Consider the following 15,980-nt stretch of genomic DNA (forward strand, 5'->3'; position numbering starts at 1 on the left):
CTGTGTATTGGAAATTCTAAAAATATATTCATTTTAAAATTATTTTTGCGATATTACTATTGAATTGAATTTTATGGTTTAAGTGCAAAGAACATGAAATTTAATAAATAAAGGTAACACACAAAACATTAATCTCCCCCTTTGGGTGTAAATATAAAATCTGAAAGCTTTCAGGTTTTTGTTTTTTTAATTTGTTATAGTTTTTATAGAATTGTATATATTGAATACTCAATGCAGTAGTTATTTTCCATATTACTTTTTTTTGTAAATAAATAGTGTACTTTTTGAATATTAAAAAAAAAAAAAAAAAAAAAAAAGAGTAATTTTATTTTTTAAATTCATTAACTTTGCAGCTCTTTAAAGTGCACAGAAAGTATACAAACTATTGATGTGCTCATTATTTGTTGTTTTTTGTGAACTCAATTTTTATTTAAGGATAAATAATTATGTGTGCTATAAAATTATGTTTCTCTCTTTAACTATTTGTTTAAAAATGGGCTGTTTCACTAAGAATTTGTTTTTAATTTAAATTTTATTTTTTTCAGTCAAATCTGATAATGAAAATCAAGAAAAAATTATGGAACTTTTGAAAGAGTCACAGGAGAATAGGAAAGCAGCTGAAAATGTTGCAAGGCATTTCTTACAGAAACTTGATAGGAGCTATGGTTTTTCCTCAAGATTTGGAGCATGCAATATTAGTCCTTGGGAAGATTTGTCTTCACATAGTCATACCACAAGGTTCATGGCAATACTTTTTCTCTCTGCATGCCTTAATATCATGAGCACCATATCATTATTGATTTAAAAATTGCTTTTTAATAAATATATTAAAATGAAAATTTGGCCTTTTCTTTATGTTTTCATCCCTTCTTTTCTTTAGTAGTCTTTTTAACAAAAACAGTACTTTAAGAGAAAAGAAACCGGATGTTTTTATATTCTGCATAACAGAACCTTCAATTTTTTTAGGTTATTCAGCTGTTTGCTTATATTATATACATTTAAATGCAAAAGTCAATTAAATGCCCATTAGTTTGAAATTCAAAATAAGATAAATTTTAGCTTTAGGTATTAAACTGATGTCAATCTGAAATTGCCTTCTGCCATGTTTCACAAATCAAGTGTGCTTCATTAATAATTAATTATAGGAATCAAACAATTTGATTATTTATTGACCATCTACACATGGAGAATAATGGAGTTTGCTGTTTGTTTCTGTATAGCTTTTAAATAATTTTCAACATGAAATTTTTGTTTTGCTCAATTTTATAGTTGAAATCAATTAGCTGAAAAACTTTTTTTTTTTTTTTATTAATAAATTAATGTTTAAGCTGAAGTTGCGCTGTATTTTTACTTTAAAATTTTTCATGAATGGTTTTATATTTTTCTTTTTTGATATTGAAATTTCTGTTTTTAAATATGAATATTACCTTCAGATTATTATTTTAAGGGGAAAAGTAATGGTACTTTTGCATTATACCCCCAGCTCTTTCACAAAGTTGCCAGTGGTTGCCAATCTGACATGTGAAAAACAGTAGTCATTTCATTTAAAAAAAATGGTGTCGTATGAGAAATTTCATAAAACAGCAACAAATTAATTAAATTAAAATGCAACAAACATCCATAGTAAATTTTTTTCCCTGGTTTTCTGTTGATCCGCAAAGCAATCTGTTTTAATTTTTAAAAAAAGCATGAGAGAATTACCGAATTCTCAGCAGTGCTTTCCAAGCACATATCAGATTGTTTCAACTTAAAAAAAAAAAAAAAAAAAAAACGAGAATTGCTCAAAGTAGTTTCATCGGAATGCACATTTTTACATTCTCTACAATTAGGAAAAACACCATATTTCTTAAAAAATGCAACACTAACTTTTTCATGAACATGGCCCTCAAATTTCAAAACCACCATGGGCATTATCACCATTGTCAAGATAAATGACGATATTATGGGCTGGCGTAATGTACACATAACTATTAGTGGTTTGCCAGATAAATGCATTTTCATTTAATTCTGTGTTGGCTGCTTTTTCAATATAACAGTTTGCCCAGTGATTCTTGACTAGGTTGAGAGGATAATCCAGTAGCATTAAAGTAATTTTGATAATTGTTTCATCTTTAATGGCTCAAATATGAGATGATCCTGTCTTTTTGAAGTTGTCTTACTAATTAAAAAAAAAAAAGAAAAAGTAAAGAAAGGGGAAAAAAAAAGAAAGAAAGCTGCTTGTGTTTAGGACAGATATTATGAACGTGGCATGTTGAAAATATTTGTCAAGAAAGAATTGTTTCTTTATTTTAATATTCTAATTAAATATAAATAAGTATGTTTTCTTTTAAAGTAGAAATTAAGGAATAAACAATAAATTAATTTATTTTTAAAAGTGTGTTTTTTTACTTAAGATAGCTACAGTTTTGAGGATAAAATTTGAATGAAAAAATTCATTTTATTTTTTAGCTCTATATATTATTATATATGTACTGAACATACAAAAATTGTACATATCTTTATTAACTAATAAAGCCCACATAAATTTATGCTTTATGTACTTTTTGTAAACAAAATTAATAATTTTTAATATTGTAAAAACTTATTAGATTGAAGATTTATGTTTATTATATATTTTTAATATTATATTAATATTCATCTAAGAAGAGCCAAAATATTTTTCAATTTCAGTACATCCAGTTCTGTGTCTAGCACAGGTGATACTGAATTCTCTAAAGCTGATGAGCGCAGACTTAGAGAATATATAGTTCAGTTAAAGAATGATAGAGCTGCTGTTCGAACTACAGTTGTTGAACTGGAGAGCATTCATGTTGATCCCATTAACAAAGATCCACCAACCATTATTGATGCTCAAAAGCTGGATCTGGAGAATGCCGTCCTCATGCAAGAATTAATGGCAATGAAAGTAAGAATTCTTGTAATCTGTTTTTCATTAATGTAAGACGTTATTAAAAGCCATTTTTTAGATTTCTTACAGTGAGAAATATTTTCTGCCATTTTACACTGGTGCCATTAATTTTTTGCTATTATACATCTGGATATTAGTGAAATGGTACTTGTTAATACTTTACATTAGATACTTGAAGAAATTAATTTGTTGTTGTATCAATGAGGATGAATGTTAAATAATGTGTACATATATGTATACTTAAAAGAAGTTGTGTATTGTAGTTAATTTAACTTTACGGTAATAACGGACTGTATGTAGTGTCATTTTGTAAATTTTGCTATTGTGAATTAGATGTTTGACATGTAAGTGAGAAAAGCCTTATAGTTTAGTAACCCATACAGAACTGAAGTTTGAACAAAAAGTGTTGTTGTGAATGAACCAAAAGAACCTGAAAGGTTCTTTTTGACTGTCTAAAGAAAGCTATAGCTATTTTGTCAAAGAGAAAAATAAACTTATTTGCATAGATAGAGAGGCAAAATTTGAGCTATTGAAGTGAGTGTATTTACGATGAAGGAAATATTATTTGACAGTTTGTGAAGTGAAAGTGATTTGCAAAGATAATTCCATAGTCTTGGAGAAAATTAGCAACCCAATAAAGCATTGTCACTGTATGGTTTTTATACCAGCTTACAATTTGTTGGGGACCATTGCATTTGTATATCTCCTCCTGAAAGTGTTGGCATCTTTAAATAATTATCTACTGTTCTTAGGACTGAAAGCTCTGTAAGGGTACCATGCATGTAAGTGCCTTTACTTTTATGAAAATCAGTTATTAGCTTGATGAAAATAACCTTCATGAAGGTTTTGGCACCTTTATGGTAAGGCACTGCCATGTAAATAGAGTTTTATATGATTACTTTGAAAACTGATTTTCATAAAGGTGACCTTCATAAGTCTGAAGATATCTTTACATCATGTGAAGGTTTCTGTCTTGGTAGACAGTAGGCTGCTTGCATAGTATGTCAACACTTATGTGCTGGCACATCGATATTGAAACATTCCATTCGTTGCATCATTTACAAAGAATAGCCTCTACAGTAGATATCCAAGTTGCACATCCACAAGCTCTAAATGAGGCACTGATTGAAAGCTGTATGAAAAACATCTAACTGTTGATCTCTGGCAATAATATGTTTACTCTAGATCAGAGTAAATACATATTGACACAGGGAGAACTTAATACTTTTAGGAAAAAATGCAATCAGCCTGCTGTCTGCTGTGCTATTAAAAATAATCTAAATATAAATAAATGTGCTATATTTTTTGAGTTTTTTAAAGGGGGAATTGATATTCCAACAATAGTGGAAGGGGTGCATGGGGCAAAACAGGTTGAAAACCACTGCTCTAGATATAACTTTATACTTATGCAGTCACATGAAATTCTGTATCATTTATAACTTGCCCTGCAAGCATTCTAACTTTCTCGTGCAGATATATGTGAAAGATTTATATATCTATATATGGTTATGGTAACCTTCTGTCAGAGCTGACTGCAGCTGGAAAGAATCAGTAAAAGGATCATAAACAACTTTGCTTAATATTGGAGAGTCAAAGAAGAGATTCTAGTGTTGTAATTAAGGCAAACAAATATAGACTAGACATAGAACAAATTCAAAGTTTTCTTTAACCCAAAATCTGTGAATGTAGTTTTAGAAATACAACTATATTATTTATTGAGAAGCTGCATATGTAGTAAGTGAAGTACAGAATAAAAACAGTTGAATTTTAAGGTTCATTTTCTCAGTGAAATATAACAAACATATTTAATTGCCATTTAATTTTTTTAAAAACATTTCCCCGCAATTTTTTAAAATCAAATAGTATAGAGAGAGCATTATTTCAAGAGTTCATTTAGATGAATACTAAACATAAAATGCTAAATTCTACCTAGGAAGTTAAGAAAAATTCAAATAAATTCATTTTAAAGTATATATTGGCTGTATCGGCAACCATCAATTAGTTGCCATGTTTGACTACTTTTTTCAGCAAAAGATATAGTGCATTGTAACTAATGTCAGATAAAAAATATTTTTAAAATATTTTTTTTTTATTCATTAAGAAGTCTTTTTGGAAGGAATTTAGAATAATTTCAGTTTGCCATCAAATGAAAATGAAGGTATTGGACTTGTTCAAGAAAGGAATATTTTACTTTTACCCAAATTTATGAAAATAGATGCAGTATAAAAAATTACCTACATTGGCAACTAGCTCACTGCATCAAAAATTACATTCCTTACAGTACTAAACTGTTGGCCACCTGAAAAAAAAAAATGACAAAATTTTTTTAAATAGGAGTTTTTATTTTTTGGAATAAGTAAGTTCTTTTCTTTTCCTCTTTTAAAAAAAGGAAACAAAGATTTCCATTAAAATTTCATCATTTAAAGGTACTTTTTTTGGCAGATGCTATATGTCTCCTAAACTTGGTAGTATTTTTCCCTTGGCAGTTTAGTCTCTGGTAAAAGCAACAAGTATCATTTTAAGAGTTTATAAGAACTAAACATGGAATTCATTTAGACTTATCCAAAAAGGCCATAATTTTTAACTTTTTATTAAATAATACTAGTATTTGAAATTATTCTGGGTCCAATTCTTGTCATTTTTTACCACCTATGAGGCCTGATGTGATGGAATAGTTCTTTATCAGTTAATGAAGTTGTGATTAAGATTTAAAATTTTCTCAAATTTTCTGTTCTTTTTTTGCTTGTTTTTGACACCACTGTAACTAATCATTGTGTAATTTTCACTTTAATGTTTAATATTTATTTAAATTAGGATTCAAAAGATCTGAATGGTAAGAAAATTTCAAAGATTCAAGTTTACAGAGAACTCAAATCCTTTTTCAGATTTATGAGATCTAAAAGATTTTAGGATTCGAAAGTCTGTATTATGAATCAATTATGATAGAGCCTTGGACTTTTTACAATAAATAGAGCCAGAAATTATTGTTTCTGCAAATTCCTGTTAAATCTTCTGATGCCATCCAATGGATTTTAGTGCAGTTTGATTACCGAAAAAAACTTTAAGCAACTTCTATGCACGGACAAAATAATTGAAGAATAGTTAAAAAGCATATTAAAAAAATAAAATGTAACATTGTTTTTAAAACTTTTTTTAATATAGTAAATATAGTACTAGTAGGAGCAGTTGTCATATAATGCAGAGTTTGATGATAATATATAAAATTAAAGTCATTCCATAATTTTGTCTTCATGAATTTATATAAATAGAAAAAAAAAATTCCAAAATTAAAAATCAGAAATTCTTTAAGAAAGATGAAATTTTTTTTAATGAAAACTATATAATTAATATTTTTGTAATTTATGCTACATTTGTAATTTATCTCTTGTGAATGATAATTGTTATCATGAATAATCATAATAAATACTACTCTTGGAACTTATTGAATGAACAGATTAATATAAAGCATTTTTGTATAGATGTTTTCTTAACATGGGCCACGAAATTTTATTATTTTAAAATAAAATTCATAGGTGGGAATTCAATTTTGTGATTAGATTTTTACTTTAAAATTATGTTAGTACAGTCAAAAGTCGTTAATCCGGACTCGTCGGGACTTCAGCGATTCCGGATTATCGATTTTTCCGGATTATAGATCATCAGTTTAAATCTGGTAAGATGGCATGCAGAAATTACAAAATTAAAAATATGAAACCGTAATTTATGAAATAAAGAACAATTATGATCTAAAGGGTATCAAAATTTACAAAAAGAAAAAGCTTAATATTTATTTGTTTACTTTATTAAACATTTCTTTCAATGTAAGTTGCTTCATTTCATGTGATAATACTTTCTCTTTAATTCTATTAAACAGATATAATTTCTTGTTTAGTTACAAAGTTCCGCTGTTCAAGTCCTATAATTGCTGTGTTGAGAATACCGACTAATTTGTCAATCGAAATGTTTTCGTTTTCAATAACCTCTGGGTCACTTTCTTCACTATCAGAAGCGAATTATAATGACGAGGAACTTGATTCAAATCATATCAAAGATGGAGTACATCGAGATGAAATACTACACTTAGTAAGGAATTATAAGCCAAATAAAATAAAAACATCTGCCCTGAAGATAAGGATAGTGCTGACAGATCAACTTCCAATCCGCGGCGTGAAATTGATAAACAGATTTTCGATTTCGAAACATACTTTCGCTTTGTAGATACAAATTACATATTAGTAAATATATATTGGAAATTCTATTTGACATAATCGAAAGTTCAAGCTTACTTTTATGAAATTGCTCTAACAGTCTGCCAAAAATAATAAGCCGGATGCAATTCGAAGATTAAGGAACAACGCAATCTGCAACATTATATCGTCTGTTACACATTAAACGCGCATGCGCACAAACATATTACGCTAAAGATCTTACGCGCACTCTTGCTTTATATTAACACAGCCTGTGCGCATGCGTGAACGCGACGCATGTGCAGAAAGTTTGTAGCTTTGAAGTCCGGATTATGAGTGTCCGAATTAATGACTTTTGACTGTAGTAGAATATCTTCCAAACGGAAGGATGGAAAATTTCGTGGCAATATTTTGCCATTAAATTTAATGAAGTTTAAGATTAAATGAAATTTATGATGTGATGCAAAACCTCAGATTCTGATTATGTTTTCTTCTCTATTAATTGCTGTTGTTATACCATTTAGCACCACTGAAATTCTAACTAATTAGATTTAATTTAGAAGTCAAACAACAAAAATCAGTGTTGTATTTTCAAAATTTTCACAGGACTTAACTAGATTAGTTATTTTAATTTCTGTTTCTTAAGTACTTGCATTTAGGCATGTAATGGTATAATAAGTGTTTGAAAATTCAAAATATTATTGCCTCTAAGCATTCTGTATTTTTTAATTCTGGGAATAAATTTTATATTAAACATTAGTAGCATAATTATTTTTTTGAACATAAAATTTTGTTTATTTGTTTACTTGTTTGTTTTGTTATTGTTTGCTTATTTGTTGTAAAATAAATGGTGCTGTCTTTTTTTATTAAATTTTTTTTTATCATTTCCTTAAAGGAAGAAAAAGCTGAATTAAAGGCTCAGGTTTACTTGTTGGAAAAAGAGAAGACATCTCTTGAGTTGCAGTTGAGTAGTCGAGAAGCTCAGGAGCAAGCTTATCTTGTTCAAATTGAACATTTTAAAAGTGAACTCCAAGAGCAAACAGAAATGGTTGAAAAGTTAAAGGTAACAGAAATCTTGTAACATTTTCCCATAACTTGTTTTAATTATCAAAAACTATTTATTTGTCCTGTTGAATTACTACATAACTCCATCTATGAGTTTCACTTAAAGGGAATTTCACATTAGAATAGTGATCATAGTCTGTTTTTCTTATATGTAGAGCTTTTAACCTGAATAGGAATGCAAAATTTTATTTGGGGAAAATATACTGTTATATATATAGAAAAAATATGTAATAATGAAGTTGTGAAAAAGACTTTCAAAATTAAAAAATACCTCTAATACAGTTAAGATTATTAAATCAATGTAATTAAACAAATAAGAGTTAACCTTTTGAAGACGGGATGGCCATTATAGTGGCCATAGAGTCCTCTCTTTGAAAAGACGGGGTTGTCCACTTTAGTGGCCTCTTATCTCCTTCAAAGGTCTTCCTTTTGCGACATAGATGCACCCCTTTAAGAATCCATTAAACTACACACAAGAATCTTTGTTGCAAACAGGAGGTGATTTCTTAAAGGGGGGGAAGCATTCGGTTCAAGATTCCCCGTCCTTTGGTAGCTTTTACTGCTACCAAAGCCTCAGCCTCAAAAGGTTAATAATATCTAGGATGTCTTTGTAAAAAAAACAAGGTAAATAAAGAATGTACTAAAATTTAACACAATGTAATACATTGGACGCTCATCAATTTGAATTTGGTTAATTCGAACTAATCCAAAACCCCAAAAACTTGTACTGGAAGAATTAATGTTAAAAATGTCTCATTAATTCGAACTAAATTTTTATCATTTGGTTCATACGAACTAAAAAAATGACCCCCCTAAAAAAAAAAAAAAAAAACTTTTTCCCTTGTTTAATGGAGAAAATGTATGCTGTATTTTATTATTTTGTGTGTCAAAATCATCTGCATTTCTTTTCTATATACATGCCTGCATTACTAGACTATTGCATTTCGGCTAAATGTTAGTGATATTGTCCTACTTTCCTATTGTTCTACTTATCAGTTCTTAATGGACTATGCTGCCTGGCCTAAGCTGTTTCCTTGAATTCTCTCAGAACCCTTTATGAATAGTTTGGGTTAGGAAAGAAACTTTTGTTTATTTGGTATAAATTTTCTTAGAATTTCTGAAAAACCAGGCTTTGCTGCAGATTCTAGAGAGCTGCGTCTGTTATGCCTGCAGTGCAGACATGTTAATGTGACCTAGTTTTTCTTCCCCAGTGTGTGGTGTGAATATATAAAATTCAGGATATCTACATATGGAAAGTACAAAACTCCAACTTTGGAGACAAAGGTAACGATTTTAAAGAAGTAGAGAATGGTGAATGTAAAACAAAGTTAGGAGCTGACTATGGAATTAAAAAAAATACCTTGTCAACTTATTTGAAAAACAGAGAATCAATTTTAGATTCATGGGAAAATTCTAAATTTACAGAAAGAAAGAAATGCATGAGAAATGTGTCGCGAGAAGATCTAGAAGAAGCTGTACTGCTATGGGTCCAGGGGGTTAGATTTCAAAATTTTCCAAAAAATGGGCCCCTATTGCAGACTGGCAAATTTAATGGGTAAAGATTTTAAATGCCGTGATAAATGGCTTTCAAGGCTCAGTATTTCTTATCAAACTGTTATGTGGCCAAAGTTCTGATATAATGCAGGATATGTGCACTAATTTGAGTACAAAACTTCCAAAGCTTTCTATGCTTACCTGCTGAAAGATATTTTTAATGCAGATGAAAGTGCAATTTTTTTATAAACTCTTGCCAAACAAGACATTGCATTTTAAAGAGAATGTTTGCATAGGAGGTAAAAGCAGTAAACAGAGGATTACAGCTTTAGTTTGTGCTAATATGGATGGAAGCGAAAAGCTTAAATTATTGGTGATTGGAAAGTCCAAGAAACCACTATGTTAAAGGAATTCAAACATTGCCAGTAGATTATGTATGCAACACAAAAATATGGATGACACAAGACATCTTCAGTAACTGGTTAGAAGGAAGAGATAAGCAGCTTTTGAGGGAAAAGCATAAAATTCTCTTATCTATAGATAGCACTACCTGTCACAATAACCTTCTAAAACTTAGTTTTACACAGATTGAATATTTGCAGCCAAATACACCACTGCAAAGCTACAACTAATGGATCAAGGAATTATCTAGAATCTTAAAAAAATTATCTTAAGAGATTTTTTGCAACAAATCATTTTTTTAGATTGTGGTGAAAACTACAACAGTATAAATGTTCTATATGCCACATAGGATGCTGTTAAAGAAAGCACAATTAGTAACTGCTTTTGTCATGCATGCTGAAGAGAACAATCATATTGAAGAATGTGACAATATTGATACAGCTTTTTTTTTAATTCAAAAAATTTAAATATGATAACATCTTTTTTTCTGATTATATAAAGGTAGTTGAAGACTTAGAAAACTGAGTGACGATGACATAATAAAAACTATCTAAGAAAATGAAAAAGAAGTTATCTTATCGGATAAAGAAGATAATGCAGAGACTGTTAAGCATTCTAATGATCAAGCCATAATAAAATGTATAAAAACTGTAAAAGCATTTATTTAGATTGAGCATTCCTGTGAAAATGAATTGAAATGTTTACTTCAAATCGAGAAGGTGGTTGAAAAATGTAGGCATAATAAACAAAACCAAATTCCATTTTACAGTTTTTCCCAAAAGTGTAATTCATATTATCAAGTTTACTTTCTACTTCATATCCGGTGCTTCATTTTATGATTAAGGTAAGTCTTTACTGCTTTTGAATGTTTAATTTTAGATAACGTAGTATAATATATTTTTTGAGTACATATTAGGAGATTTTTCTTCTTCAGTGAAGCATTTTTAAAGTTATATTTTTCTTAGTATCACATAGTTCGAATTATTTTCTGAGAATCTCTGAATTCGAATTAACAAGCATCCTCTGTACTATGAGAAATGGAGAAAAGAAATCGCTCAAAGCCTGAGGCTAAAAATTTCCCATAATTGATGTTCTAAAAAGAATCAAAGAAAAAATAATTAATGATATAGCTAATTGAACGAATTCAGATAAGATACTGATCAGGGGAAATTTATCTGAAATTCTTCCATCAGCTAACATCAGTAAGTCCTATAAAAAGCATTTCTGCCCTTCTCGATATCTTATAGTGACTTCTTATGTTTTTAATAATTTTGTGCTTTCAAAAATTAAGAATAAAACACCCCTGCACTTTTTAGAAAACTTTATGAATGTAAGTACCATTGTCAGAAAAATGATTGTAACTATTTCCGATATAAAAGTTATAAGTTGTGCATGTGGTTTCACAAAAATTCACAGTAGGAGAAAGAAAAAAATTAAAGCATTTTGTGAAATTACAAAAGCATCCTGGAAAGTATTAATTTATTTGTTTAATTATATCTATATCTATATCTATATACTATAAGATAAAAAATATGTAAAAATTATAATTTAAACTAATGGTATGCTTTAGTTCTCTCTCTCTCTGTTCTAAAAATCGTAATAACATCTCTGGATTGCGTCATTTCTAGATCATTCCATTTTGCATGGCCTGTGCAATGCTGATGACGTAACTCTGAGAATTTAAAGGTTATATATAGCTTTTGCGCAATCCACTCATGCAAAGAATTGATATTCTGGACAGTTAGTATTCTTTGTTGCTCTGGCAGTCAGTGCTCTGGCCCTAAATCAGTAAAGGACGAAGGTGTTTCGTCCTTTACTGATTTAGGGCTTCGATTAAAATTTTGTCATTTAATTTTAAGCTAGATGCAAAATGTTATTTTTGTCTTAAGTGCTTGTCAATATCTTAAATTTTGAATAGGTGACAGTCACAAAATCATTGAACATAATATTTTTGGAACTTGAAAAATAAGTTAATTTGTCTTTAAGAACTACCCAATTATCAATATCAACACATTTTATGATATAAAAACCAAGGCTTCATCCCTTAAAAATTCTTGGAATAACAAGAGTTTGTCCTTGTCAGTAACATATTTGTTTTCACATTTTTTTCAAAAAATGAAAAATGCTTATCAATTAGAAAATCAGAATCCTGACTATTAAAAATTGGAAAGTTAAATTTCTGTACATTTTTGAAGCAGTTTCGGGTTTGCTCCAAGCATTAATTTCAATCCTGTCCTAGCAAAAGAAGATGCTAATATATTCGCATTAGAGCCGGATAAAGATATGCAGTTCGATGACCACCAAAGCACTGGAATGATTTCAAACCTTGGCACTGAAAGCACTCTTCATTTTACTATAAACAAATGCTGGACTAATTTTGAACTGCTGGCACCAGATTGCATTTTTAAACACTTGCAGCACATCTGTGATTGGATTTTTTTCCCACATTTTCATATTGCTGTTGAATTATGTTGCACTTATTAAACACCACATATTCTGAATTAAATTTTGAACAATGGATTTTGAACTTACAACATTTAAAACTTGTAACACATTTGTTTTGGCAAGATTTGGTGTAGTTGAGTTGCTGATTCCATGTTGCGCACATAGAATGATGGAGCCTAGATATCTCGGAGGTTAGCATATAAAGGCATTAACTAGTAATTCTGTTCGACAAACGTAGCCACAATTTCTATGATAACACATCTACGGAGCACAGGCCAAGATTCTGTCGACTCAAAAGGCTTTTCTGTCGCCAAGCCTTTTTCTCTTTGAAGGGGGGAGGAATATGTAAATCAAAATTATAATTTAAACTAATGGTAACCCTTTAATTCTCTGTTTCTGTTCTGAAAATTATAATAATTTTGCTGGATTGCATCATTTCTAGATCATTCCATCTTGCATGGCCTGCACAGTGCTGATGACATAACTGTGAGAACTGAAACCTTTCTAATGTAAACCAAAACCAACCTTTCAGTTAACAGATTTACATATTGAATATGTGGTGCACCACACAGAGATGAGAAAATCTTGTGTGCAGTCCTCGCAAGTCACTTCCAATCTTTTATTATGTGTCACACGATATGTCTCTGACATCGTAAATGCAATAGTTTGTTCCAGTTGACAGGACAAGAGATATAACTTCACGACTAGTGTCAGGAGATTTTAGCGTTCTGTACCGTGTCTGTCATCAAAACCTCTGGAATTCAGGAGGGCAAACAAACCAATGATTTTGTTTTTCCTCTGATATTATTCGAGATGTAATGAATCAGAGGATGTAAAATAGAACAGAAAAATTAAGGAGGCATGGCAAAATCAGTCTAAAGATTTTTTCCATCAGAACAAGACCTGAGAAGGCTCCTGAACTCGAAACTAGAGAGACCTAGAATGCTCTTGAGCTCTCGACTACAGAGACCCTTCTCAGTAGGCTTCTCACACTACGAGGAGTGTAATTCACTTGAATAAATGTTCTATACGATTCATGAATTATATATGCTTCTAAAGAGCTTCTCATAATTGTAATAAATATGTTTTGAGTTCAATAATGCAGTAAGTATTAAGAAACCTCACAAATGTACCCAATAATCATAAGGAGTCAGATGCACTACTACTGCCACTCAACACAGTGGTAACACACCAGTCATAACCCCAGATAAATGCACAGTTAGTTTGCAGTTTTGTTGCCGGTTGGACGCTATTTCATTTTGTTTGTGCTTTGTCGCACTGCTAACTACACCATTATTTAAAATGTAATACTCTATTTAAAATTGTCATGTGAGTAATGTGCTCATGATCATAAATAATGAAAAATATGGTTTCGATAATTAGATTCGTGTCTGGCAAAAGATTATGCTCAATTCTGCTACGCCTCTCTGTCCCTCCTTCGAGTGTCATCTTTCTAGTTATGCAGCAGTCTCTCCAAGTTATTATGATATATATATAAATATATATACATGAAATATTGTATGATCTTAAATTCACTTAGTGTAAAATTGAGTTATTCTATTACTTGCGCAGTTGCTGCAAAGTAAGTTAATAATAATTTATTTACTAAAGAACTATTGATTATATTATCTCCTAAGATGAATCTTAGTAGAATTATCTTAAAAGAGTGAATCCATAGTTAGTAAGTTCAATTCCGAAAATTGCTTTAAAGTAACTTGAATGTAAATTGTTAAAAATGTTTAACGGGGACTTGAATTAAATCATGAATAACAAAATTTCAATTGTAAAAAGAAATAAATCAAAAGCAAGTAATTAAATTAAAAGCAAGTAATCATTGCCATTGATCAGAAATTAGTTGACTTTTAAAAGGGAAGAAACCAACTCCCGTTCAATGAACAATAATTAAGAAATAAATACGAAGGTGTTTCGTCCTTCACTCAAGTAATAAGGTGATGCCAAACTGGCAATTCAAGCTAGGCCAAATATTTCCGTGAATAGAAGGGATCAAGAACCAATGCAGAGCACCAAAGAACTCAGAAATTGCTTTTCACTCAAAATTGAATTAGCGAAAATGCTTAATCGGAATGAGTTCTTTGGTGCTCTGCATTGGTTCTTGATCCCTTCTATTCACGGAAATATTTGGCCTAGCTTGAATAGACGGTTTGGCATCACCTTATTACTTGAGTAAAGGACGAAACACCTTCATATTTATTTCTTAATTATTGTTCATTGAACGGGAGTTGGTTTGTTCCCCTTGAAAAGTCAACTAATTTCTGATCAATGGCAATGATTACTTGATTTTAATTTAATTACTTTTATTTCTTTTTACAATTGAAATTTTGTTATTCATGATTTAATTCAAGTTCTTGTTAAACATTTTTAACAATTTGCATTCAAGTTACTTTAAAACAATTTTCAGAATTGAATTTACTAACTATGTATTCACTCTTTTAAGATAATTCTACTAAAATTCATCTTAGGGATAATATAATCAATATTTCTTTAGTAAATAAATTATATATACATGTAATATATTCAGGAGCAGGAGGAGAAATTTTGATGCGTAGAAGTGTTGATCCATAATAAATAGGAAATTGGAGACGAAGGCAGATTTAAATCTTAATTTTTTATTTTAGCAAACATATTGTGGTGACAATCGAGTTGACACATTAATTGTGCCTATTCCAAGAGATTTTACATTTTAGATAAATTTGCAATAAAGAAAAAAAAAAAAAAAAAAAAAAAAAAAGGCCAAAGCATGGAAAGCAAATGCATAATATTCAGGATGAAATCTTAAGCCAAACTGAGTTAGTTTTGGTTCTCAAAGCATTCTGAATGGACAATTAATATTGCTCCAAAATTACTATTGGCTGGTTGAGTTTTAGTTCCATTTACATCATCATAATTACGTAAGAATCATATGACATAGAATAATCTTGAAATGACGCAGTGTAGAGAGGGGGTTATTATTTTTAGAATTGAGAAGGGAAATTTATGTTGCATATTTAATCTTTTACATATTATTTTTCTTACATACATACATATATATATATTCTAAATATATAGAAGGAACTAACATTTAAATATATAAATATGTGAATTAATAAATATTACATAAAATTTATATTTACCGTATATTTTGAATGCGATTTTATTTTATCATATTATGTTTTAGTGCACCAACCAGAATCAAAAGACTGATAATAGTGAAAGTGAGAAATTAAGTGAAGCAGCAGAAAAAATTAGCAAATTAAAAGCTAGAATTCAGGAACTAGTCGTGACTATGGAAAATGTAACAAAAAACTCTGAGATGAGAGCGCAGCAGTCAGTTGAATTTGTTAATGATTTGAAACGTACGAACAGGTATGGTTTATGATTGAACATTTTAAACTTTTAATACTGAAAAGTTAAAGTATAACTAGAAATGATTTAACAAATGTTTAATTTAATAGTATATTTTCATTTTAAGGATTATAATT

The 15,980-nt window shown here is 29.7% G+C and overlaps 1 protein-coding gene across 4 annotated transcripts in view; it reads left to right on the forward strand.

Annotated features, from left to right (window-relative positions):
• LOC118184206 (colorectal mutant cancer protein) overlaps nucleotides 1-15,980 on the forward strand; it is a 310,438-nt gene that overhangs the window by 172,063 nt on the left and 122,395 nt on the right. For all 4 annotated transcript variants that reach the window (XM_085818695.1, XM_035353942.2, XM_035353875.2 and 1 more), the window contains 4 exons: nucleotides 546-738; nucleotides 2,671-2,905; nucleotides 7,991-8,158; nucleotides 15,677-15,864. In XM_085818695.1, coding sequence (XP_085674821.1) covers nucleotides 546-738; nucleotides 2,671-2,905; nucleotides 7,991-8,158; nucleotides 15,677-15,864 — 784 coding nt within the window. The remainder of the gene's footprint in view (nucleotides 1-545; nucleotides 739-2,670; nucleotides 2,906-7,990; nucleotides 8,159-15,676; nucleotides 15,865-15,980) is intronic.

This window comes from Stegodyphus dumicola, chromosome 6 (genome assembly GCF_044657685.1).
Source record: "Stegodyphus dumicola isolate Sdum_Otavi_A_Nest chromosome 6, ASM4465768v1".
Taxonomy (NCBI): domain Eukaryota; kingdom Metazoa; phylum Arthropoda; class Arachnida; order Araneae; family Eresidae; genus Stegodyphus; species Stegodyphus dumicola.